We start from the raw sequence: 25,535 nt of genomic DNA, 5'->3' as shown, positions 1-25,535 counted from the left end.
TCGATTTAGTCACTGTGACCAATCTTCGATTATTTTAATTAATCGGACCACCAAAGGAAAAAAGCACAACAAAATATTTCAACGACGATAAGAAAGTTGTACTAAATTACTACTGTTACTATGCCTGGGAATTTATAAAATAAATACACTGTTACACAATGCCAGTCTGTCAACCAGGTGTGAAACAGTCTCCGTTAAAAATGGCCAAGTCATTTGATCATCAACTCAGATTCGCATCATTCAGTTTTGGAAACAATCTAACAGAAAAAGGATGCTCTATTAACACTTAACAAGACGGAATGGACACACAACACTGCACTACTGCTACAATATATGACCAGCCAATACAAGTGGCGTGTTTAAACATCTCACACATCAGCTAACATCAACTAGATTTCCTACATATTTCCAGGTTACCTTATTACAGGTAGTAGTCTGTCAGCCAGGTATAAAGATGACTAACGAAGTGATCTGACTACAGGTAGTACAGTCTGTCAGCCAGGTGAACAGATGACTAACGAAGTGATATGACTACAGGTAGTACAGTCTGTTAGCCAGGTGTACAGATGACTAACGAAGTGATCTGACTACAGGTAGTACACAGTCTGTCAGCCAGGTGTACAGATGACTAACGATGTGATATGACTACAGGTAGTACAGTCTGTCAGACAGGTGTACAGATGACTAACGACGCGACCTGACTACAGGTAGTACAGTTTGTCAGACAGGTGTACAGATGACTAACGACGTGACCTGACTACAGGTAGTACAGTCTGTCAGCCAGGTGTATTGACGGTTCCCCGTGTAGGCTCTGCCCAACTAGAGAGGCCAGTTTGTGAGCATACTGACAGGGGGCAGGTACTCGGATGGTCCTCTGAAACACAGAGGGCATTTCATTAATGGACAAAGGGTGAGTGAGTGTGTTTAGTTTCACGCCACTTTTAGCAATATTCCACCAACATATTGGCGGGGAATTCTTTACATTGCACTAGCAGTAAATGTAGCTTGAAAATCATAAAATATATTGCATAATTTGTTCAGCTTCTGTATACAATGATTGTTCCGCGACAAATATCTGTATACAATGATTGTACAATTAGTCAGTGAGAGAGTAAAGTTTTACATCACTTTTAGCAATATTTCAGCAAAATCACGATGGGGGACACCAGAAATGGGCTTCACACATTGTACCCATGTGGGGAATCAAATTGGGGTTTTTGGCTTGATGAGCGAACGCTTTAACCACAAGTCTATCCCATAGCCCCCTGTACAATTAGTAGTACTCTTAGCTGACACTGACCGGCATGTTGTAGTACAGGTGGGTCAATTTGAAGGTAAATCTCTGCAGGTACTCTCGAAGAAGACCCGAGTTGTGAAAGATGACAGTGTAGTGGGTTGGCGACAGCGTGCCCCTTGAGTCGCTCACCATGAAGAAGTTGTGACTGTCAAAGAACAAGGTGAAGTGAAATGGGGTTTTATACTGCATTCAAGGTAAATGCCCTTATACAACGACAAGCATTCGTTTGTGTCTGTTTGGGTTCAAATGAGAACAATGAATGATCAAATAACTTGAATTAGGGATAGGTGCACAAAACATAAATGATATGTATGGTCCTGAAAACGATGTACCCAACAGCATCTGAAATCTCACACTTTAGAAGCTATATCTCCCATATCTAAGCTATACCTCCCATATCTAAGCTATACCTCCCATATCTAAGCTATACCTCCCACATCAAAGCTATATCTCCCATGTCTAAGCAATATCTCCCATGTCTAAGCTATATCTCCCATGTCTAAGCTATATCTCCCTTGTCTAAGCTATAAGTCCCATGTCTTAGCTACATCTCCCATGTCTAAGCGAAATCTCCCATGTCTAAGCAATATCTCTCATGTCTTAGCTATATCTCCCTTGTCTAAGCAATATCTCCCATGTCTTAGCTACATCTCCCATGTCTAAGCGATATCTCTCATGTCTTAGCTACATCTCCGATGTCTAAGCTATATCCCCCATGTCTATGCAATATCTCCCAAGTCTAAGCTATATCTCCGACATCTAAGCTATATCTCCCATGTCTAAGCTTATATCTCCCATGTCTTAGCTACATCTCCCATGTCCCATGTCTTGATATCTCTCATGTCTTAGCTACATCTCCTCCCATGTCTAAGCTTATATCCCCATGTCTATGCAATATCTCCATAGTCTAAGCTATATTCTCCACATCTAAGCTATATCTCCCATGTCTAAGCTATATCTCCATGTCTAAGCTACATCTCCCATGTCTAAGCTACATCTCCCATGTCTAAGCTTATATCTCCCACATCAAAGCTATATCTCCTATGTCTAAGCTTATATCTCTCATGTCTAAGCTATATCTCCCATGTCCCATGTCTAAGCTTATATCTCCCATGTCTAAGCTATATCTCTCTATGTCTAAGCTATATCTCCCCATCAAAGCTAAGCTATATCTCCCATGTCTAAGCTTATATCTCCCATGTCTAAGCTTATATCTCCCATGTCTAAGCTAAATCTCCCATGTCTAAGCAATATCTCCCATGTCTTCAGCTATATCTCCCATTGTCTAAGCTATATCTCCCAAATTTTCGAGGTACTAAAATTTCGAGGTTTGAGACCCCCAGAGCTTTCGAGGTGATTTAAATTTCGAGGTTTTGGGGCCTAAAATATATAAATATTTTAGACAATTTTAATTTCGAGGTTAGAAGAAAGTGCCCAGAAACATGACTTACCGGATTAATACTCAGTGAACTATCGACAAGTAGCCAGTGATAACTGCCGTCTGACTGTTATAACTACCGGTATACCAGTCCATGGCAGAAATAATAGTAATGAAAACAACCCTTTGATCCTTTGTTGTGATAAATTACCCATGAAACACTCTGTCGGCAGTGTTCAAACATGACGCCATTTTTTCTCAGACGATATTGTTTTTTTAACAACTAACTATAAGCATGTATGATGGGTCTCTGCTGAAACTATGTTGTTGTTAGAAAGCTGACAAGTTGACCTCTTTAGCGAAACTGACCAACAGCACGGATGCCTTACAGCCCCAGGATGTTTGTGTAAACAATCCCCTTAAAGATGCGCATTCATCAAACCTGGCATCGCCGATGCGGTCCGTTTGGCCAGAGAGTGACATCGAGTGTATTGACAGTTGGTTTGACTTCACATGTAACACACTGATTGAATTACCTATTTTTTATAATGCATGTTATTCTGGACCAACAATTACAACACAATTAAATAATCTCGACACCGCATTTCTGTTGTTTGTTCATTCAGGCCGTTCAGGGTCACTGAACGTTAAGATTAGTTGTAGACAGGCATTAAAGAGTTAATGCGCATGTCAGGAAGTCATTGGTTGCCAGCAGTTGAAATGCTTATCGATAGGAAATCTAACCCAAAGGTTTGAAGTTCGGAAAAATTCATGGATATAATATTTTCGAGGTTGCGCTTCTAACCTCGAAAACCTCGAAAATTAGATACCTCGAAAATTTCTCCCACATCAAAGCTATATCTCCCATGTCTAAGCTATATCCCCCATGTCTAAGCTATATCTCCCACATCAAAGCTATATCTCCCATGTCTAAGCTATATCTCTCATGTCTAAGCTATATCTCCCATGTCTAAGCTACATCTCCATGTCTAAGCTATATCTCCCATGTCTAAGCTATATCCCCCATGTCTAAGCTATATCTCCCATGTCTAAGCTATATCTCCCATGTCTAAGCTATATCTCCCATGTCTAAGCAATATCTCCCATGTCTAAGCTTTATCTCCCATGTCTTAGCAATATCTTCCATGTCTGAGCTATATCTCCATGTCTGCATCTCTCATGTCTAAGCTATATCTCCTATCTCTAAGCTCACCATTCCTGTTTGGTAATGACAGAGTCCACCACTGTACCAGGAGGAGGGTTTTCCACATCAGTGGTCCTGATGAACAGCCGGGTGTTGACTTGCTTATTCACCACAATGAATGACAAATGTGGACTGAAACACAAAAACAACAACATTTGAAGTGAAATAGCTATTTTCAGATTGGCAAATGACATATATAACATTTCTAAGCAAAACTTCCTTTACCCAAGTCATCTTACAGAGAGATACAAGTGTGGGAGGTTTACCTGTAGTACTCTCCTGACAACATGTTCTGGGTCAATGTGGACATCTAACAGAGAGATACAAGTGTGGGAGGTTTACCTGTAGTACTCTCCTGACAACATGTTCTGAGTCAATGTGGACATCTAACAGAGAGATACAAGTGTGGGAGGTTTACCTGTAGTACTCTCCTGACAACATGTTCTGGGTCAATGTGGACATCTAACAGAGAGATACAAGTGTGGGAGGTTTACCTGTAGTACTCTCCTGACAACATGTTCTGGGTCAATGTGGACATCTAACAGAGAGATACAAGTGTGGGAGGTTTACCTGTAGTACTCTCCTGACAACATGTTCTGGGTCAATGTGGACATCTAACAGAGAGATACAAGTGTGGGAGGTTTAGGTTTACCAATGTGGACATCTAACAGAGAGATACAAGTGTGGGAGTACTCTCCTGACAACATGTTCTGGGTCAATGTGGACATCTAACAGAGAGATACAAGTGTGGAGGTTACAAGACAACATGTTCTGAGAGCTTACTTGCAGTTCTCTACTGACAACATGTTCTGAGTCAATGTGGACATCTAACAGAGAGATAGAAGTGTGAGAGCTTACTTGTAGTACTCTCCTGACAACATGTTCTGAGTCAATGTGGACATTTAACAGAGAGATAGAAGTGTGAGAGCTTACTTGTAGTACTCTCCTGACAACATGTTCTGGGTCAATGTGGACATCTAACAGACAGATAGAAGTGTGGGAGGTTTACCTGTAGTACTCTCCTGACAACACATTCTGGGTCAATGTGGACATCTAGCAGAGAGATAGAAGAGAGGAAACTTTACCTGTAGTTCTCCCTGTACAGTTGAAAGATTTCCTTGACCCGTGGCAGCTCACGACTGACTACGGCATCCAGTTGGCCCTCTCTGACACCATCACGATAGATGAAAATATTTTCAGGTAGAACACCACGTCTTTGCTGGTACTTTCTCAGACCCTCTAAATAGATTAAGATACTGTCAGATGTACAGTTGGCAATGAAAAGATGTTACCTGTCCTTACACTTATATCTACCAGACAATGACGGGATGTTACCTGTTCTTACACTTATATCTACCAGACAATGCCAGGAAGTTACCTGACAATAGACGGGATGTTACCTGTTCTTACACTTATATCTACCAGACAATGCCAGGATGTCACCTGTCCTTACACTTATATCTACCAGACAATGCCAGGATGTTACATGTCCTTACACTTATATCTACCAGACAATGCCAGGATGCTACCTGTCCTTACACTTATATCTACCAGACAATGTCAGGATGTTACCTGTCCTTACACTTATATCTACCTGACAATGCCAGGATGTTACCTGTCCTTACACTTATATCTACCTGACAATGCCAGGATGTTACCTGTCCTCACAGTTATATCTACCAGACAATGCCAGGATGTTACCTGTCCTTACACTTATATCTACCAGACAATGTCAGGATGTTACCTGTCCTTACACTTATATCTACCTGACAATGCCAGGATGTTACCTGTCCTTACACTTATATCTACCTGACAATGCCAGGATGTTACCTGTCCTCACACTTATATCTACCAGACAATGCCAGGATGTTACCTGTCCTTACACTTATATCTACCAGACAATGACGGATGTTACCTGTCCTTACATTTATATCTACCAGACAATGACCAGGATGTTACCTGTCCTTACATTTATATATACCAGACAATGCCGGGTTGTTACCTGTCCTTACATTTATATGTACCAGACAATGACACGATGTTACCTGTCCTTACACTTATATCTACCTGACAGTGCCAAGATGTTACCTGTCCTTACACTCACATCTACTGGACAATGCCAGGATGTTACCTGTCCTTACACTTATATCTACCAGACAATGCCTGGATGTTACCTGTCCTCACACTTATATCTACCAGACAATTCTGGGATGTTACCTGTCCATTACTACCAATGATTTACCTCTACATATTGGCATCAGTCTATTGATCAGCTCATCATGACTTTCATAGAAGATGACTCTGCTGTAGAAGCGAGTGCAGATGGTGTTCATGCTGCAAACCACGCCACACACGGACCAGTTCCTCATGGACATGTCCGGGTAGGTGTCGATACCAATCACCATGACAGGAACAACAAACTGAAACAGTTAACGATGTGATGTATAAGCCGACCATGATGAGGTCTACAACCAGGTGAGTTACTGTGTTATAGACATTATAAAATCTGTGCATTTGACAGATTTAGTGAAAGGTAGGTCTCGAACACCTGTCATTCATCATGGGGGAATCGGAGGGCATTGCAATCTGTATTAGGACTGTATCTTATTTTACAACAAGCAGTTGTCACTAAGATGACATAATCCCCTGCCGCAAATTATCAAATCAAACTTAAAAAGTAATTAAAGTGAAGGTCACAGCTTAAGATGAATGTAAACGTCAACAAAAACATGACCAGTCAACCTCTCTTGATATCTTGCTCTGTAGCTGTTCAAACACATAAATATTTTCAAGACTGACTTTGACCTTAACATGAATGTCATGGTGTATGAAATATGCAAAAGATAGTAATAAAGCAATAGTTTATCAAGGAAACATTGAAATAAAGTTTTTAAAGTCTATGAAGAAAATCCAGTGAACCGTTCTTGAGATATCTTGCTGACAATCTTAACATACTGAAATCTTCAAAGTGTCGCTGTGACCTTGAACCTTCCGAGAAGGTCACCAAAATCATCTGGGCCCTGCGCATTCCTTATATGAAGCTTGGTGTCAAATATGAAGAAAATCCAGCGAACAGTTCTTGAATTATCTCGCGGAAAAGGGTAAAACGTTAAAGTCACCTTGTGACCTTAAAATGAAGGGCAAGGTCACTAAATCTGACTGGGACATTTCGCATACTGTGATGAACCTAGGTATCAAGTATAAAAAGAATCTAGTCAAAGGTTCTTAAGATATTCCAATTCGTATGTACGTACCAACGGACAGACAGAGCCTAATACGATATCCCCCGCTTCGCGCTAAATGCGCGGCGGGGGATAAATATGTATATATACAATGAAGAACAGGCACACAGCCACACACACAGGCACAGAGAGGTACACATGCACATGCTCACACACAGACACAATCACCCACACAAACAAACACACAGGCACAGAGAGGTTCACATGCCCACGCTCACACACACAGACACAATCACCCACACAAACATGCAGGCACAGAGAGGTACACATGCACACACAACAAACACACAGGCACTGAGCGGTATACAGGCACATAAAAACACATAGACACAATTACCCACATGTACAAACACACAGGCACAGAGGTACACAGGCACACACATGCGTGCACACAATCACCAACATATGAACACATAGGACTGACTGACTGACTGACTGAGTTTAGTTTTACGCCGCTTTTAGCAATATTCCAGCAATATCACGGCAGGGAAAACCAGAAATGGGCTTAACACCTTGTGCCCATGTGGGGAATCGAACCCGGGCCTTTGGCCTGACGAGTCAACGCTTTAACCACTAGGCTACCCCACTGCCCCTGAACACATACGAAAACAGACACACATGCGAGCGGGCGGGTGCACATGCGCGCATACACACACACACACACACACACACACACACACACTGGTATAGGTTCTAACATCGTTCTCAAGGAAGTGTTAGAACCTACACCGAAACGTCTCTCACTGTAATAAAGAAGTTGTTCATATATACATCATTATCCTTCCTGACTGCTCCAACTTCTAAATGCCTCTGAAAGAAGTAATTCTAACCTGGATGTTCAAAGGTCACATACTTACAGGAATATGAACCGTCCATGCCTCTCCTCCAAGTTTGCAGTTGAGCTGTATTGCTATGTTTCTAGTCATTTTCATCATCAACCGTGCCACAGCCAGGTTCTTCTGTATAACTACTTGACATGGGACTGCAATGGAAAAGACAAAAACTTAAATGGATAGTATCTCTCGTATTTTCCAACCTGTGTATTCTAGCAATATTGTTCAACAGTAATTTTGGTGAATCCAGCATGAAAAGTTTCGGTGATTTGCCAAGGACAAGATAACCATCAAACATATTTTGCACTAAGTCGTGTTTCCATGGAAAAAGCAAAAAACTAAAATTCTGAGAAAATTGAAAATAGCAAAAGGTACATCTATGGTTCATGATTAACGTGTGTGAAGTTTGGTGAACCTAGCATATAAACTTTAAGAGGTATACTCCGGACAAAGTTCAGGATGGAAGGACAGACGGACGGAAGGACAGAATGAACGCTGTATACGCCCGGTACTTCGTAGCAGGGGTATAATAACTCTGAAGTGACCAGTCCTTGTCTTACACCTTAATGCCAAACACCAGGCAGGCTAACAACAAGTACCATCTTTCAATGACTCTTGGTGTGATGGGGTCATGGGATCAAACCACCATAGAGATGCACTTGCTACTTGACCATATAGGTGGGCCATTTGGGTTCAAACAAGTACATGGTAATATTTTTCAAGGTCAAGGATGGCTTCAATGTGGACCCTTGTTGTCACTCTTTTGAGGAGTGATTGAGTTTAGTTTTATGCCGCTTTTAGCAATATTCCAGCAATATCATTGCGGGGGACACCAGAAATCTTCTTTTACACATTGTACCCACTTGGGGAATCGAACCCGGGTATTTGGTGTGACGAGCGAACGCTTTAACCACTAGGCTACCCCACTGCCCCCTTTATGAGGATATATTCAGCCAAAGAATATTGACAATCAGGGTCTTGTTCCAATGAGTGATTTTAGAGCAGCGATAGCTGCAAACCTTGATAGAGTTACCATCATCTTTAGACAGAATTTCGGAAGAGATCCGGGGACAAATGGAAATTGTGTTAAGCTATCTGATTTTGTGCTTCCCGAAAAATGGGGGAGTGAGTGAGTTTAGTTTTACGCCACACTCAACAATATTCCAGCTATATGGCAGCGGTCTGTAAATAATCAAGTCTGGACCAGACAATCCAGTGATCAACAGCAAGAGCATTGACCTGCGCAATTGGAACATATGACATGTGTCAACCATGTCAGCGAGTCTGACCACTCGATCCCGTTAGTCGCCTCTTCGACAAGCATGGGTTACTGATGCTGAATTGGTATTTCTCTCACGAACACCAATTATCTGTTCCCACGGAAGCTACCATATAATTTATTCCCCTAAATAATGGTAAGATTTATGAAATTGGAAAGTTAATTAATGCATTAGCGTTGCATTAAATTGACTCTCACGCCTTCTACCAACCGAGCTTTATTTCAAGCGAACCCCATAGAGTTATGACCTTTGGAACGCTCTTTACGAATGTCCTATAACGCAACCAGTGATTGAGGCCAGTCCGGGAAACACCGACAACACCGCGTCGTCGACAGTTTTGATATGCAGACAATTGTTTACATTCCATATATGGCAAGTGTTATCTGTTTGTATGCTGTTCACCTCGAAGTTTCAATTGTCAATTCCAGGCAAGTCGTAAGGGATAATAAGTCTTTTATTGTATCAATAGGGAGCAAAAGTGAGTGCATATGCCCAAATATATATATTATCGACCAAAATATTGTCAAAAAAGCGTGACATTGTGCCCTTAAAAATATATATACTTTTTCAGGGTTCGTACATATTATTAGCCATCAAATTTCAGCCCTCTTTAGGGGCTTTTCAGGGCCCAAATCAGAATTTTAAGAAACCATAGAAACACATTTAACACATAAGTACTTGAATACACACAAGGTTGGTGAAATGTGGGACCAACCATCAGAGGGAAATAACTCTAAATCGCAGCATGGGAAAGTTTTGCATCACGATGGAGATTAAGTAGCACCCACTGTCATTTCAAGGTATTTTTATGCACTAGCATCCCGCAAAAACATAACTTGACAAGTTTTGCTAAATGTAAGATAGATCAAATAACTGGCAAATAGGACCTTTTGAAGGCTAAAACGAAATATAGAAATTTTCGGTTTGAACTATCTGAATTTCAGCTTTTCAAGCCCGTGCAAATCCTGTTTATTTTATTTTCATATTTTTGACTTGATCCCCTGCAAAACTATCCAACAGACCTGGTCTCTCACATGTACAGAACCTCTTGATGGCATTGTATCGGTCCTTCTTCTTGTCACTGACTATGCATACCACCATCTGGATGTCAGAGGTCACAGAGTTCCTCAAAGCCCTCAGATATGTTTCATTCCGGTCGTCATCCAAGGCAATCCTGATAAAAACACCAGTGTTTTAGACAGCAAATGTGGTAAGGGATCGTTTATGTCAAGATGTGCGTGCATGCGTGATTTTAAGGGGGTCACCCATTTTGTTCTGGGGAAGTAGGAGCAGGGTGGTGTGGTGTGGTGTGGGGTGGTGTGGTGTGGTGTGGTGTGGTGTGGTGTGGTGTGGTGTGTGGTGGGGTGGTGGGGTGGGGTGTGTCATCACTTTTGCACACATTTACATAAAATATAATGCAATAAATATCATGGTGTGTGTGTGTTGGGGGGGGTCACTGATTTTGTACATAACATCCAGGGGGGTCCTTACTTTGTTGTCACCATTTGGTTGTAGTCACTTTGATCTTGGTAACGCTGTAAGAATCTACATCGAAATGTCGCTTAACACAATAAACAAGACGTTTTTTGACTCGCCAACTTTTAGAATGCCGATCAAACAACCATGCAGATACTAGTCTAAACAGTCACCGTGTGATCAAGCTCAATGATGTTGTATATCTTCTTTGAGAGTCATTTTAGACATTGTACAGTTGAAGGAAAACCAAGTTCTATGGACAGTCAGCTTCGTTTCGGTGTTGGTACTAACACCGTTATCAATCAAGTCTCTGATAACCCTGTTAGCAACTACACCGAAATGTCGCACTCATTGCAGAGAAGAAGTTGACTACCCATAGAACCTGGTTTTCCATGATGTACTTTGCTAGCAAAATGGGTACAATTAACTCCTGTTATAACAATCTCAAAGTGGATGTTATTTTAGCTCCTTAAAACCATAGTTTGTTATAAGCATATTGACTAAAAATATACAACAAATGGCCAATACCTCAAAAAGATTTGTTATATCCATCAATTCGTAAGAAATCTGTCCTTAATAATCATATTTTCACACCCCTTTGTCTTGAAAATTGAATTTTGCAGTTTTTGTAGTAAGTGTAAGGAATATTCCATATCACCAGATCAGGGTTGGAATTGGTCTTCAGCAACTCATTTTTGTAACAGACTAATGGGATCGGGTGGTTGACACGTCATCATATCCCAATTGCATAGATTAATGCTCATGCTGTTGATCACTAGATTGTCTGGTCCAGACTTAAGCATCGATCTATGCAGCTGGGATACAAGACATGTGTCAACCAAGTCAGCGAGTCTGACCACCCAACAAGCATGGGTTGCTGAAGACCAAATCTAACCCTGATTGTCATGGGTAGGGGGTTGCTAAGAGACCAATCCTAATCCACTTGAAGCTAGGATTTACAACTTACTTGGTTGGATGTGAGATCTGCATGCCTATATCTCGTCCTGATATTTCGAGAAACAGCACAAAGTGGAGAGCTAGTTGGTCGTGTTTCTTTGGAAACAGCATGAGCCAGTTTCTAAGGGCAACAGTCACCAAGAGCTTCTGGTGTTTCATTCCATGAAGCCAGTTTGCACACTTTGGGTTGTAATGAATCTATAAGACAGAAAAACATGAACTGAACCAAAAGAGTGTAACCTATGTAAGTGAGTGAGTGAGTGAGTGAGTGAGTGAGTGAGTGAGTGAGTGAGTGCGTGAGTGAGTGAGTGACTTTTATGCCACACTCAACAATATTCCAGCTGTATGGCGGTGGACTGTAAGTAATCAAGTCTGAATCAGACAATTCTGTGATCAACATCATGAGCATCGATCTATGCAATTGGAATACGATGTGTCAACAAAGTCAGTGAGTCTGACCACCTGATACCATTAGTCGCCTCTAATGACAAGCATGGGTTACTGAAGATCAATTCTAACCCGGATCTTCACAGGTGTAACATATGCAGGGCTCCAGATAAGGGTTGTATCGGCGTATGTACGGATAAAATATATGCAAGATACGGTAGGAAATAATTTAGAAAGCGTAGCAGATACGCACCACAGCAATGGTGAACGGTCTTAGAATCATTTATTCGGAGACACCAGAAATGGGCCTCACACATTGTACCCATGTCGGGAATGGAACCCGTCTCTGGCATGACAAGCGAATGCTTTAACAACTCGGCTACCCCGATTACATATCTCAACAAATTTATCGTACCAGGAAAAAATATCTTTTCAGCGGAATATTCATCTTTGCAATAAGTGCTTCTGTGCCAAGAGATCAGGAGGTACCAAACCAATGGCACCAGAACAATGGGGAGCCTGACGACAGTGTACTTGGGATGCAAGCGAGACATTTCGAAGGCATACTTAGCATGCTTTTCCTGAATCTTGTCAATCACATTGCTGTCAAAGGGACAGAATATTCAATGATATAAACAAATTCATCGACTTTATCAAAAAGGACCAGATCAGGTTTGTTGGCAGGAATTCTTCTGAGTCTGTATATGGGCCTATTCCAAAGAAGTTTAAAGCTGTCATTTTTCATGATACCCTGGACATGTTCAGGGTCGTACCAAACAACGAGTCATGCCATCATATCGTCTAAGATATGCTGTTTGTGTCAAAGATGGGCATCCACTGACAAGGTGTTGGACAGTCTCTGTAAATTCATTGCACAATCGATGTTTCATTCAAATATTTTCTTTAAGAATAACATTTTGGCGATTGCGAGTGGGAAATGACTGGCCAGCAGAAAGGAAGCCCTCTGTTTCACATATTATTATTATTATTTTTGTTACAGTAAAAATATAGTAGAGAGAATTCACACAGAACGATCACATCACTAACGTATAATGACATCTAATAGTCAAATCAAACAGCCTGCATAACAACAGGACAGAATAGATATTCCAGGAAAAAAAGATTTTCTTACAAGCAAATATCCACTTACGTAGGCATTATCGAAACCAGTAATGTTTTCTTTAACAAAGACATGCCCAGGCACTTCTAACAGTCTTTCAGAGAATCCAAAGCCCCAGTTTTCAAGTTCATGCCGTGTTTGTTGGTTTCTGACAAAACAAAACATTGATGGGTACACAACGTATTATCACAACATAAATCACTGTATGGTCTGGTCAAGACATGATTATTAACAAATACGGTTAGTCATCAATAAACAATAAGAGATTGATAATTGTTAACAAATTATTGATCAATTATCAATAAATTTTGGCGACTTTGTGCAAAAATGGTTGAAGCGTCTGAAAGAAATGAACTTATTTCACATCAGTGTGACATGTTTATGTGTGAAAAACTAACAGTGAGTGAGTGAGTGAGGGGGTTTTGTCCCACTTTAAGGAATATTCCAGCAACATCACAGTGGGGAACACCAGAAATGGGTTTAACCAGCGTTCGAAATACCTGCCTTCCCGATGGCACGGGATGGGTTATTTTCAACACTGACAGCCAGATTCACAAATTCACCTGCCCGATGGTCGGGTTAAAATTTAGGCATGTAAATGAAGATATTCATGATATTTCAGGATAATAAAATCATTATCAATTCACTCATTAAAATATATGATGAATTTCAATTGGGGATGATAATCTACATCGCTTGTCAAACCTAAATAATTTTTAGTTTTGGTCAGGGCTGGCAAGATTTACATCTAACCAGCCCTGTGGTCTGGCTGAAATTTTTGTGTGTTTCATACCCTGGTTTAACACATTGTACCCATGTCGGGAATTGAACTCGGATCTTCGGCGTGACAGGCGAACGCTTTAACCACTAGGCTACCCCACTGCTCCTTATTACTAACTGCATCCTGGACATTATTGAGAACCATCCATGGATAAAATGGATAAAGACTTTACTTTGTGTATTGTGTGAGTAAATTGAAACCTTATTTCATCACAAAAACTTATGTACGAGATTATCAATGACACAATATTCATATCGTTAATCATAAACAATTTTTTCTGTCAAGGAGATTTCTGATTATCAATCTTTTCAGCCAGCGTATTAACAGGACACTGTCATATAGCTATGAACTAACGGAGAGTAGCACTAGACAACCAACAAAAACAAACCCTTTGGGAACAAGAGTGAGTGAGTGAATTTAGTTTTAGGCTGCTTTTAGCAATATTCCATCAATAACACAGCGGGGGACACCAGAAATGGGCTTCACACATTGTACCCATATGGGGAATTGAACCTGAGCCTTCGGCGTGACAAGCAAACTCTATCGCACCTTTCGGGAAGGAGGCCAGAAGAAATAACACTGCAGGCATACAGCTGAGGGAAGACATGACGTAAACGTTACTACTTCCCATTATTTAAGATTGTTTGTTTGTATTTTGCTTAATGCTGCACTCCACAGTATTCCAGCTATATAGTGTCCAGGGATAGAAATACTTTTTTTTCTAAGTGTGCCTTAGGGCACCAGGCAAATATTTTCGATGTGCCTTTCAGAATCCAGGTGTGCCCACATGTTTTTAGAATAAATGACTGTAGCAAGGATGATGATCTTTTGAAATTTATTGTCAGAAAACAACAACTGTAACCAGTTTTCGGTTATCATTGATATGTCTTCTGTTTAAGATGGCTTTCTTATGTTTCATTTGTTTTGCTTTCCCAACACCTTTAATAGCTAAGAATTGTGTGAGAGGTTCACTTTTTTCAGTATATCTAACATACAGAATTTCCTCTTTAATAACTGAACTATCAGTACTCCCAACACTCTAAATGAAAACACAACCAGATTTCTTTACATGAACCATCATAATTCCAGTGATTTCCTGGGCGATAAAGACAATAAATGTTTTTGCCTGGTTGTCATTTGCATAAGTGTTTTGTTTGGTTATTAAGTGACTAAAGGTGTGTTATGTCTCTAAAAAATTAGGCGTGCCATAAGGTCACTGAGAACATTTTATATCCGTGCCATTTCGATATTTACCGTGCCATGGCAAGCTAATATATGGGGTATTTCGAACCCTGGTGTCAGTCTGCAAATAATCGAATCTGTTCCAGACAATCCAGTGATTAACAGCATGAGCATCAGTCGATGGGATAATATGATGTGTCAACCAAGACAGTGAGTGAGTTTTGTTTTACGCCGCACTCAGCAATATTCCAGCTATATTGCAGTGGTCTGTAGATAATCGAGTCTGGACCAGACAATCCAGTGATCAACAGCATGAGCATCGATCTATGCAACTGGGAACCGATAACATGTGTCAACCAAGTCAGTGAGCCTGACCACCCGATCCCGTTAGTCACCTCTTACGACAAGCATGGGTTACTGAAGATCAATTTAACCCGGATCTTCACTTTAAAGGTCACATGCAACGTGAAAACACAACTTTGCAGATTCTGATACCTTCGTATGGACTTACCAAACAAAAGCCAAAATGCAAATTCAACTTATAAAGTTGAAAAATAACGCCGATGAAAAAAAACGCTACGCCAAATCGAGTTCAAACGCTTTCACTAATTTTCCCCAGACTTTTCTGGGGAATACGGGTTTCAACAGCTGGCTGCGCCATAGCACGCGCGCAGTGAAATAGGTTCACAAGAACTTGGAAGCCGGCTGTCTGGTGAATACCGTGAAGGCTTTGGTGTGAGCTAGTTTCATAATGTTTTGTTGATATCTCACAGGCCGAAGCTTTTGTATGTTATGACAGTAAATAAACTGTTTATATAATTTCATTTGTCTATTTCACCACACGCTCTTCTTACCGAAGTCACTTTCTCAGTTCGATACTTAAAAGCAATGTCATTATTTAGAGTTGACACGATTTCTAACTGTGATATAGATATGTCGCTGTCACAGACAAAACTCAATGTCTTGTTTTATTGACACCAGTGTGTCTGCCTGCCTGTCTGCTAATGACAATATTCAATACACAACTGCGATCACTGACCACATGCAATTTGAACTTAACACCAATCAGGCTATACACCATAAACAAAACGCATTGATTTATGGCCCGAAGTTCGGTCTCTGTCACATTATGTAATTACACAGACAGGCAGGTGTGATACTTGAACACATGACATGTTATGATGTCTGTTGATTGCAAAATGTTATACACAAAAAATGAGCATGTATTTACAAAACCCAACTTTCTATATATACACACACAATGACCCGCGGAAGGCGGCATCTGCTAATGAACCAGCCGCTACACTTGAGTGCACACCCACCCGCTTTGACTGGGTTCGTATCCCGCTGCTTCGCTTCGAGGGAGGTAAAACCCAAGTACAAAATATTGCACTTTTGATTTGCGATTATACGCTTATAATTTTGTTTATTTGTTTTTTCATAATCAGCAATGCATATTATATGTCATGAAGAAGTGATAATTGTGTTTTAATTATGTTTGATTTTTTGGTTGCATGTGACCTTTAAAAAGACCTGGAACAAATCACATACCAATATTACAATTAGGGCCGCTATCGATATAGATCATAAAGATCGATGATCATTAACTAACTATCGACTGATTATTGATAAATATAGGAAAAGTAACTTCGAGCAAAAGTGCCAAAAAAGTCTGAAAGAAATGAGGTGTGGAGGGGTAGCCTAGTGGTTAAAAAGTTCGCTCATCACGCCGAAGACCCGGGTTTGATTCCCCACATTCAGTACAATGTTAGAAGCCAATTTCTGGTGTCCTCTGTTGTCATATTGCTTGAATATTGCTAAAAGTGACGTAAAACTAAACTCACTGACTGAAAGAAATGAATGTATTTCACACCACTGCTCATTGTTAGTCAGTCAGTCTAAGTAAACTTAGGCTCAGTATTATTCGTTACACTGCTATACTGAGTCTAAAAAACCCTAGTAGAAGGTCGCGTCAGCTAGCCCTTGGGACTGACCAATCAGAACACAGCTTACCAAATCGCGAAAGTTAACATTTGCACATACCATTTGAACCATTACCTCAAAAACTCGAACGATTCCAAATGCTATTTTCCGCGCGATCGCTTCCGAATGATACACATGGAGGACGCAATGAGTAAACAATCGCTGAAAATAGCGTTTTTGTCAATATTCAAGGATGTCATCTTGTGGAAATATAACATAATAGTAACCATGTCATTAGAAACCCCTAAGCGTATATATTGCAGGTTACATATTGCGGGTTTTCCTTTGTTGATAGATTAGTGTCAGCGACAAGGGAAGAGAAAATCCAAAACCATTTTGTAAGTCCAGCCGAACCCTAACAAGTAATCGTTGTCTGACTGGTTAAATCTGTTTGTCCGTCTCGTGTTTGATTGGACAGTCATAGGTCACTCAAAGGTTAGCTGACGCGACTTTCTACTAGGGTTTGTTAGACTCAGTATAGCAGTGTAATGAATAATACTGAGCCTAAGTTACACTGATATTTCACACCCCTGCTAACTGGTGACATGTTAATGTATGGATTGCAAACATAACAGCATCCTGAACATAATTAAGAAGCAGTCAATGAAATCCTAACTTTGTGTATTGTATGATTAAATGAAAACTTAAATTCTATCAAAAGGCTATGTATGTTAGTATCGATGTCACCATTTTAATATTGATGACCATTAATAATTTTTCCCATCAACGATGTTTCTGATTATTGATCTCTATAGCCAGCCTTACCTGTGAAGGTCAAGCTTAGAATTGGTCTTCAGTAACCCATGCTTGTCGGAAGAGGTGACTGACGGGATCGGGTGGTCAGACTCGCTGACTTGGTGGACACATGTCATCGGTTCCAAATTGCGCAGATTGTCCAGACTTGATATTTACAGACCGCCGCCATACAGCTGGAATTTTCTGAGTACGGTGTATGACTAAACTCACTCACTATAGGCAGTCCTATACACTATTGAAACCATGGGGTTCTAAGACTAGCCTGATACATGCAGACAAAATAAACTATTTGCTAGATTTACCATTATCTTTCTATTTGCTGGATGCACAACCATATTTGCATTTTTCTTTCTTTTTTGCATTATAATTTATACCTATTTCTTCTGTGCAAATTTATACGCTGAACAAAAAGATATGGATCATGAAATTTGGAGGCAATATTTCAAGAAATTTTGAGCTAAAAAATATCCAGACCCTAAATTATACCCAGACCATTTTTATGACGACACAAGGTGCTTTAGCTTCCCTACCATAACCTATAGAAAGTACACGGAGAAGAAGACTGATATCTGTGCCGGGTTGAGTGAGTGAGTGAGTGAGTGAGGGAGTGAGTGAGTGAGCTGGGAAAGGAGAGTCTCTTTTGATGCAGGTCTGATAACATCATGGTGAAACTCAGAAGCATGAGTATGGTGCAATCCACATGCAAGTGCATGGTGAAACCCACAAACACAGGTATGGTGAAACCCACAAACACAGGTATGGTGAAACCCAGAAGCACAGGTATTGTGAAACCCAGAAGCACTGGTATGGTGAAACCCAGAAGCACTGGTATGGTGAAACTCAGTAGCAATGGCATGGTGAAACCCACAAGCACTGGTATGGTGAAACCCAGAAGCATTTGTATGGTGAAACCCACAAGCACTGGTATGGTGAAACCCAGAAGCACTGGTATGGTGAAACCCAGAAGCATGGGTACTGTGAAACCCAGAAGCACTGGTATGGTGAAACCCAGAAGCACTGGTATTGTGAAACCCAGAAGCACTGGTATGGTGAAACCCACAAGCACTGGTATGGTGAAACCCAGAAGCACTGGTATGGTGAAACCCAGAAACACAGGTATGGTGAAAACAGATGCAAGAGTATGGTGAAACCAAGAAGCACTTGATGGTCTACATGTTTCTGAAGAAACATTAAATAATGATAAAACATAAAAGATGTTACCTGTGATGAAGCAGAGCTCAGGCACCAGGTAGATAGGTCCAGTCTGTCCACGCCTCCGGTCCCGGCCAGTTGGTCTGGACATCAGGAGTGGTTGGGCCTGATCTACTATGGTGATCTGGTATTGCTGGATCAACAACAGAACTCAAGAGTAAACAACGATGTAAGGCATAACAATATCAATAAGTCGACCTATGTAGTCCGGGGCCTAGATTTTCGAAGCTCTCTTAGCGCTAAGATAGTCGTAAGCTAATTTTAATGTATGGCACTTACGACTATCTTAGCACTAAGAGAGCTTCGAAAATCTAGGCCCTGAACTCCACACAGCATAGGGTAAATGAGTGATATGTCACTTTTAGTAATATTCCAGCAATATCACAGCGGGGACAACAGAAGGGCTTCACACATTGTACCAGTATTGGGAATTGAACCCAGGCCTTTGGCGTGACGATGAAACACCTTAACCACTAGACTACCCCACCGCCCCCACACTGCATGGGCATGCTCTAAGCGTATACAACATAATGGATTTAGTCACATGACTTACTGGTTTCCCAGGGGTGGTGGGGTAGCCTTGTGGTTTAGGTGTTGGCTCGTCAGGCTCAAGACCCAGGTTTGATTCCCCATATGGGCACAATGTGTGAAGCCCATTTCTGGTGTCCCCCGCTGTGATATTGCTGGAATATTGCTAAAAGCAGCATAAAAGTAAACTCCGTCAGTCAGTACTGGTTTCCCACCAGGTACCAATTTACTGCTGGGTGAACGGAGGCTTAAACAGCTAAACCCCATCCTAGACTGACATTGTTAGTTTTGTAAATGGCAGGAAGAATAGGTCACTCTGACATTTTTCATATTTGCCAGTTTTTAACTTGCAGTGGGAACAAGCATGACATACAGACCAATTGAAAATATGCATGTTTTTTTTCTAAAGATTTGGATTACCTGAAATTCAGAATCATCCTGACATTGTACTCAGTTCAAAAGAGTAAAACCTAGTACCAAAGATATGTATTTCCCTATTGATCTCATCCTAAATGAATTTATTTTGGGTAAATACGGTACAGGTTTGGCTAACGCAGCAGGGTTGAGTTGCACGTGAAAGTGGTGTCACGAAGTCAATGACGTGAGAGAGGTTTCTTGGTGTATGGAGAAGAATGAACAATCATTCGAGGTCTTCGCACTGTGCAGGCGAGCAGCTATCTCCATTATATTGACTGAGTAAATGATTCCGTATGGAAGTTGTTCATGCTGTTTGGCAGTTGAAACCTTATGGTACTTTTGTGTAAGCTCAAGTGTTTTTGAAGAGTCATTATCAGCCAGTAGACCATGAATGGGACGGCGGAGCTGGAGACATCTGACGATATCTTGGAAATTTACAAGATAAGTTTTCTTCTTTAAAATTAGATATATATATATATGAACATATGAAACGAATATGCAAATTACTGTGAATTGGAGTTTTATCCTAACGTGTATTAAGTGTTTTAATCATTCTCTTAAATATTGCAACTATCTGCTAATTAAAGTTAATTTTGCATACATTGTTTTGCAGGAAGACGAATGTACGGCCTACGCATCGCGTAAACATTGCACATGTACTTTGTAAATAAACCTGCTCGTCTGCTCGTTGAGCTGCGGTAGACATAACCCTAATGTGTGTTTTGTTATACAAAATAAATATTTTATGTTCGGTTGATCGAAGAGAATTAGAACATAAGTACTGTTTTTCTCTCAATCCCAAATCTGAAAATGTCGACAGCAAGTGTATTGAAATGATCCATCGACTTGGGTACCAATTTTAAACCAGCAGTTTGGTTTAAATTACCATAGTTAGCGTTTCTGCTTGTTTTAGTAACCTGGCAAGTTCAGTTATCAGTTTTCAACAGAAGCAATGCTTATCTAATAAATGTTTTTCACTGTATAAGTCTTCTTTGAAGTTCAATAAGGAAGTCTTGTGACCATGGCAACGGCATACCTGCTGGAAGTACTCCTGGAAGGTGATGGTGGTACCGTTGGTGAGTCTGAACGTGTCTGTCGGAGTGAGTGAGTCATTAACGTCATCCACCCTGTAGGTTCGATTGTTGTACCTGTGCACGGATATCACAATCTGAGTTGCGTTTATATGAGCAGCCTGTATGAATTAAATGAATCACAGTCTTAATTTTCCCATGATGCACTAATTACAAATAATGCCAAACCCCTTGTGCCTGTAGGCAGCACATGCATTTCATGCCAGGTCAGTCGACGGTCCGATTTTACGAGTACACATGCTTTTCTGGATATCCTGTTACGCATCCCACTGAACGCCACGTTAGGCCAATGTGGGATATTTCAACATATGCTATTTGCAATTGTGTAAATTTTAGAGTAACAGTCCAAATTCAGTTTTTTTTCTGTTTCCGACAGTACTTTAACCCTCTAATCCATTCCTCTGATTAATTATTATCAGAAATTTTATCAGCCTATCAAATACGGAAAGAGGAATCCCTTTTTTTTCATATTATGAGAAATGCTTGGTAATACACAGGTCTTTCTACAGCCACTTTTATGGGACATGAAGACATTCTGTCTGACAAGAAGACTTTTTGGGGCTTTCTTTCATTTGTCAGTCAGTTTGTCAAAGTTGTTTGTTTATTGTTTAGGCCGCACTCTGCAATAGTAGAGCTAGTGGCGGCAGTCTGTAAATAATCGAATCTGGACCAGATAATCCAGTGGTCAACAGCACGAGCATCGATCAACACATTTGGGATACGACTTCATGTGTCAACCAAGTCAGCAAGCCTGGCCACCCAATCATGTCAGTTGCTTCTTACGACAAGGATGGGTTGCTGAAGACCAACTCTAAGCTGAATCTCCATGAGGTGAGGTGAAATTGGGTTTAACGTCGGGCTTGAGAATATTTCGCTCATATGACGACGTGCATGCGTGTGTATGTGTATGTGCGGCAGCTTGTACTAGCCCAGACTTAAGCTGGTTTTATAGTGCCAGCCCACTGAGATACCATGCCGCAGTGAAACACGAATACCCCACTCAGACACATTATACTGACTCCGAGCCAACCAGTCCTTGTTGTACCCATTAATGCCGAGCGCCAGACAGGGACCAACAAGTACCATATTTTAACGTCTTTTGGTATGACGCGGTCGGGCATCGAACCTGCGACCTTCCGCTCTCCGGGCGGACGCTCTAACCACTACACGAATCTTCATGAGACTATCAAGAAGACATTTAAGGGCTTTCTTTCATTTGTAAGTCAGATTGTCAAAGTTTAATTTCCCCCAAACTATATAATGGACCTAAAGACATCTTATTCATCAAACAGATACTTCCCAGTTTTCTTTTGCATGTCAATCAATTTTGTCAATGTTGAATATTTCCATCAAATTCTCTTGTTATGAATGGGACAGGCCGCCAACCCAACATTGAGCCCCGTTTAAAATACATTCCCATTGGTCATTAGACTGAGTGAGTGAGTTTAGTTTTACGCCACTCTCAGCTAGGGCTTCCACAGGTACTCGAGGATGAGTCGGACTGAGCTGGACTCAAGTCCATTTTCTAGGACTCGATAAGGGGAGATAACTTTATTTGGGTTACGTTTGTCTTTTCCTCTCTTTTTCTTTTCTCTTTCATTCATGGCCTTTTCTCAGCCATCATTCAAATTTGAACCACCTTGATGATGGTGGTGGGGTTTCGTTGTCAGACTGCCAGTCTAAGCAAGATTGTCCGTTAATGTCTGATATTATACATCATTTGAGACTCCACTTCTTAAAATGATTTGGCAACTATCTTGTTGACAATTGATAGACATTGAGAAAGATAAAAAAGTCAAATGTATGGGCGTATTTTGATCTGGATAGTGATAAAAATGGGTTACAGTTTGCTTGTGGTTAACATGAAATAAGTTATTTATTTGTTTGTCAATATCCTCTGATGTTCAGAGTGAGTGAGTGAGCGAGTTTAGTTTTACGCCGCACTCAGCAATATTCCAGCAATATGGAGGCGGTCTGTAAATAATCGAGTCTGGACCAGACAATCCAGTGATCAACAGCATGAACATCGATCTGCGCAATTGGGAACCGATGACATGTGTCAACCAAGTCAGTGAGCCTGACCACCCGATCCCGTTAGTCGCCTTTTACGACAAGCCTAGTCGCCTTTTATGATAAGAATGGGTTGCTGAAGACCTATTCTACCCTGGATCTTCACGGGTTCTGATGTTCAGACATTTGAGTTAAAGTGAAAATGTGAAGAATACTTTTGCGGTTTTAACTTTTTGAATCTTGATACTCTTCATTAAACATCTTGAAATGTAACGTACGTGTTGATATTTTGATTCCTATGATCTCTTTCAGTATACTTAGTCATGATTTATCACTCTAAAGAATTAAAAAACGTAAGTATGAAAGCGATTATTGACATTGGACAATTGTTAGAAGGCCTAAATAATTTTGAAAAGTGCATCAATATCAATTCAAATTCTTCCTATTAACTGTCTTGTATTCGATGAATTGTGCTGATTGAAAGTGATCGTTTCAGTGGTTCTCCATAATTCACTAACAACAATGGCTGATTGTATATATAGTATTCATTCTGTCCTTCCGTCCGTTCATCCCAAAACTTTGTCCAGAGCAACCTACATGCTAGGTTCACCAAACTTCACATCCATTTTAATAATTACCCATAAATGTGCCTTTAGCTATTTTGAAGATTATCAGAATTATATTTGTTGCTGTTTCCATGGAAACAAGACGGTGCAAAATGTGTTTGATGGTTATCTTGTCCAGAGCATATCTCTGAAGCTATATACAAGCTTGGTTCAATAGCATGTCAGGTTTCCATAGAAAGGACAAAAAAAATAATATTTCCATAAATTATTAATGTAATCAGTAAATGACAAAACTATTATCTAACATGTATGTAAAGTTTGGTGGAGTCTAGGAGAAAGTCTTGTGAGCTGCTGATCCTTGTCACATTATATATATCAATATCAGTCATTTCCATGTCCCAAAGTGGGATATGTGATTAACAGTATCGGGTGGTCAGGTTTGCTGTCTTGGTTGACTACCCGTGAAGATCCGGGTTAGAATATTGATCTTCAGTAACCCATGCTTGTCGTAAGAGGCGATTAACGGGATCGGGTGGTCAGGCTCGCTGACTTGGTTGACGCGTCTTCGGTTCCCAAAATGCGCAGATCGATGCTCATGCTGTTGATCACTGAATTGTCTGATCCAGACTTGATTATTTACAGACCGCCGCCATAAATCTGGGATATTGCTGAGTGGACGTTACACAACAAACCAACAAGCAAATGTAATCATGTATACTCCCAATGGAGATGCGATATAATTCATGTAGACGCCATATAGCTGTAATATTGCTGAGTGCGGCGTAAAACTAAACTCACTCACTCATTCATTTCTGCACTTGCTATGCTTGCCATGGTTTGTCATCGAGTCTGGACCAGACAATCTGGTGATTAACAGCATGAACATCGTTCTAAGCAATTGGGAACCGATGACATGTGTCAACCAAGTCAGCGAGCCTGACCACCCGATCCTGTTACCCGGTTACTGAAGATCAATTCTAACCAAGATCTTCACAGGAGACAAGCATGGGTTACTGAAGATCAATTCTAACCCAGATCTTCACAGGAGACAAGCATGGGTTGCTGAAGATCAATTCTAAACCGGATCTTCACAGGAGACAAGCATGGGTTGCTGAAGATCAATTCTAAACCAGATTTAAACGGGTTTAGTCTGAGTAGCATAGCAAATACAATCAGCTGAATGAAATCAAGGGGAGGTAATTTGTAATTGCAAGAATCTAAGGAATGGCTCCAGGGGTTAGCGGAGGTTTACCGAAATGCAACCTGTGTTGATATCGAGGAATCACTGTACCTGGTGATGACAGTGCAGCCGATCAGCGCACGTCTGACATCATCCATGTTGGTTTGTGTCATGTACTCTCTGTTGATAACGTCCAGACATGTATCCGTCCGTATGACCTTGTGGGTTAAATCCACGTTGAGCAGTACCCGGTCCTCAAAGGGCAGGATGGAGGCAGCCACACCTGGGATTACCTGAAGTCTGCAAATTAGAAACTTGATTATTTATATCTATTATTTATATCAATCTGGATGATAGAGATCAATAATCGCTAACTGAAAATTGATCGATTAGCTATAAATTTCAGAGAAGTAACAGAAGTAAATGATAAAAATGTCTAAAAGCAATGACCATATTTCACATCACTGGTGATGACATGTTTTTATATGGATTATCAACAAAACAGCATCCTGAATATAACTTAAAAGCAGACCATGTATATACGTGTAGTCCTAAATTTGAATATCGTTTAAGAAAATTAAACATTTTTCATTTCACAAAAGTTAATTACTGATAACACAATTTTCACATTGATAATTATTAACAATTTTTTCTA

At 40.5% G+C, this 25,535-nt stretch overlaps 2 protein-coding genes across 2 annotated transcripts in view; both read right to left on the bottom strand.

Annotated features, from left to right (window-relative positions):
* Positions 1-260: 260 nt before the first annotated feature.
* On the bottom strand, positions 261-13,323 carry LOC124268935 (piwi-like protein Ago3). Its single transcript, XM_046703962.1, has 10 exons — positions 13,205-13,323; positions 11,678-11,865; positions 10,257-10,408; positions 7,979-8,103; positions 6,122-6,299; positions 4,965-5,118; positions 3,889-4,011; positions 1,301-1,442; positions 698-874; positions 261-583 (listed from the first exon to the last, which is right to left on the bottom strand). Exons 2-9 carry the CDS (start codon positions 11,824-11,826, stop codon positions 758-760), a joined length of 1,140 nt encoding a protein of 379 aa, XP_046559918.1. The 5' UTR covers positions 11,827-11,865; positions 13,205-13,323; the 3' UTR covers positions 261-583; positions 698-757.
* A 4,927-nt stretch (positions 13,324-18,250) lies between these two features.
* LOC124268941 (piwi-like protein 1) overlaps positions 18,251-25,535 on the bottom strand; it is a 15,135-nt gene continuing 7,850 nt past the window's right edge. The window contains exons 4-7 of the mRNA XM_046703964.1: positions 24,992-25,180; positions 21,070-21,181; positions 19,098-19,221; positions 18,251-18,276 (exon numbers count right to left, since the gene is read on the bottom strand). Coding sequence (XP_046559920.1) covers positions 18,251-18,276; positions 19,098-19,221; positions 21,070-21,181; positions 24,992-25,180 — 451 coding nt within the window. The remainder of the gene's footprint in view (positions 18,277-19,097; positions 19,222-21,069; positions 21,182-24,991; positions 25,181-25,535) is intronic.

The sequence above is a fragment of the Haliotis rubra genome, unplaced genomic scaffold, assembly GCF_003918875.1.
Source record: "Haliotis rubra isolate DU_JTF1 unplaced genomic scaffold, ASM391887v1 Scf1405, whole genome shotgun sequence".
NCBI lineage: Eukaryota > Metazoa > Mollusca > Gastropoda > Lepetellida > Haliotidae > Haliotis > Haliotis rubra.
Note: the sequence above shows the minus strand (reverse complement) of the source record. Positions and strands in the feature narration are given on the sequence as shown.

What these genes read in the sequence shown, in the direction of transcription:
- LOC124268935 (XM_046703962.1), bottom strand. Translation starts at nt 11,826, where the DNA reads ATGAAACACCAGAAGCTCTTGGTGACTGTTGCCCTTAGAAACTGGCTC. An exon ending in CAGATCTCACATCCAACCAA is followed by an intron (nt 10,409 to 11,677) that starts GTAAGTTGTAAA and finishes TGTTTTTATCAG; the next exon opens with GATTGCCTTGGATGACGACC. An exon ending in GTCATTACCAAACAGGAATG is followed by an intron (nt 1,443 to 3,888) that starts GTGAGCTTAGAG and finishes GTTCTTTGACAG; the next exon opens with TCACAACTTCTTCATGGTGA.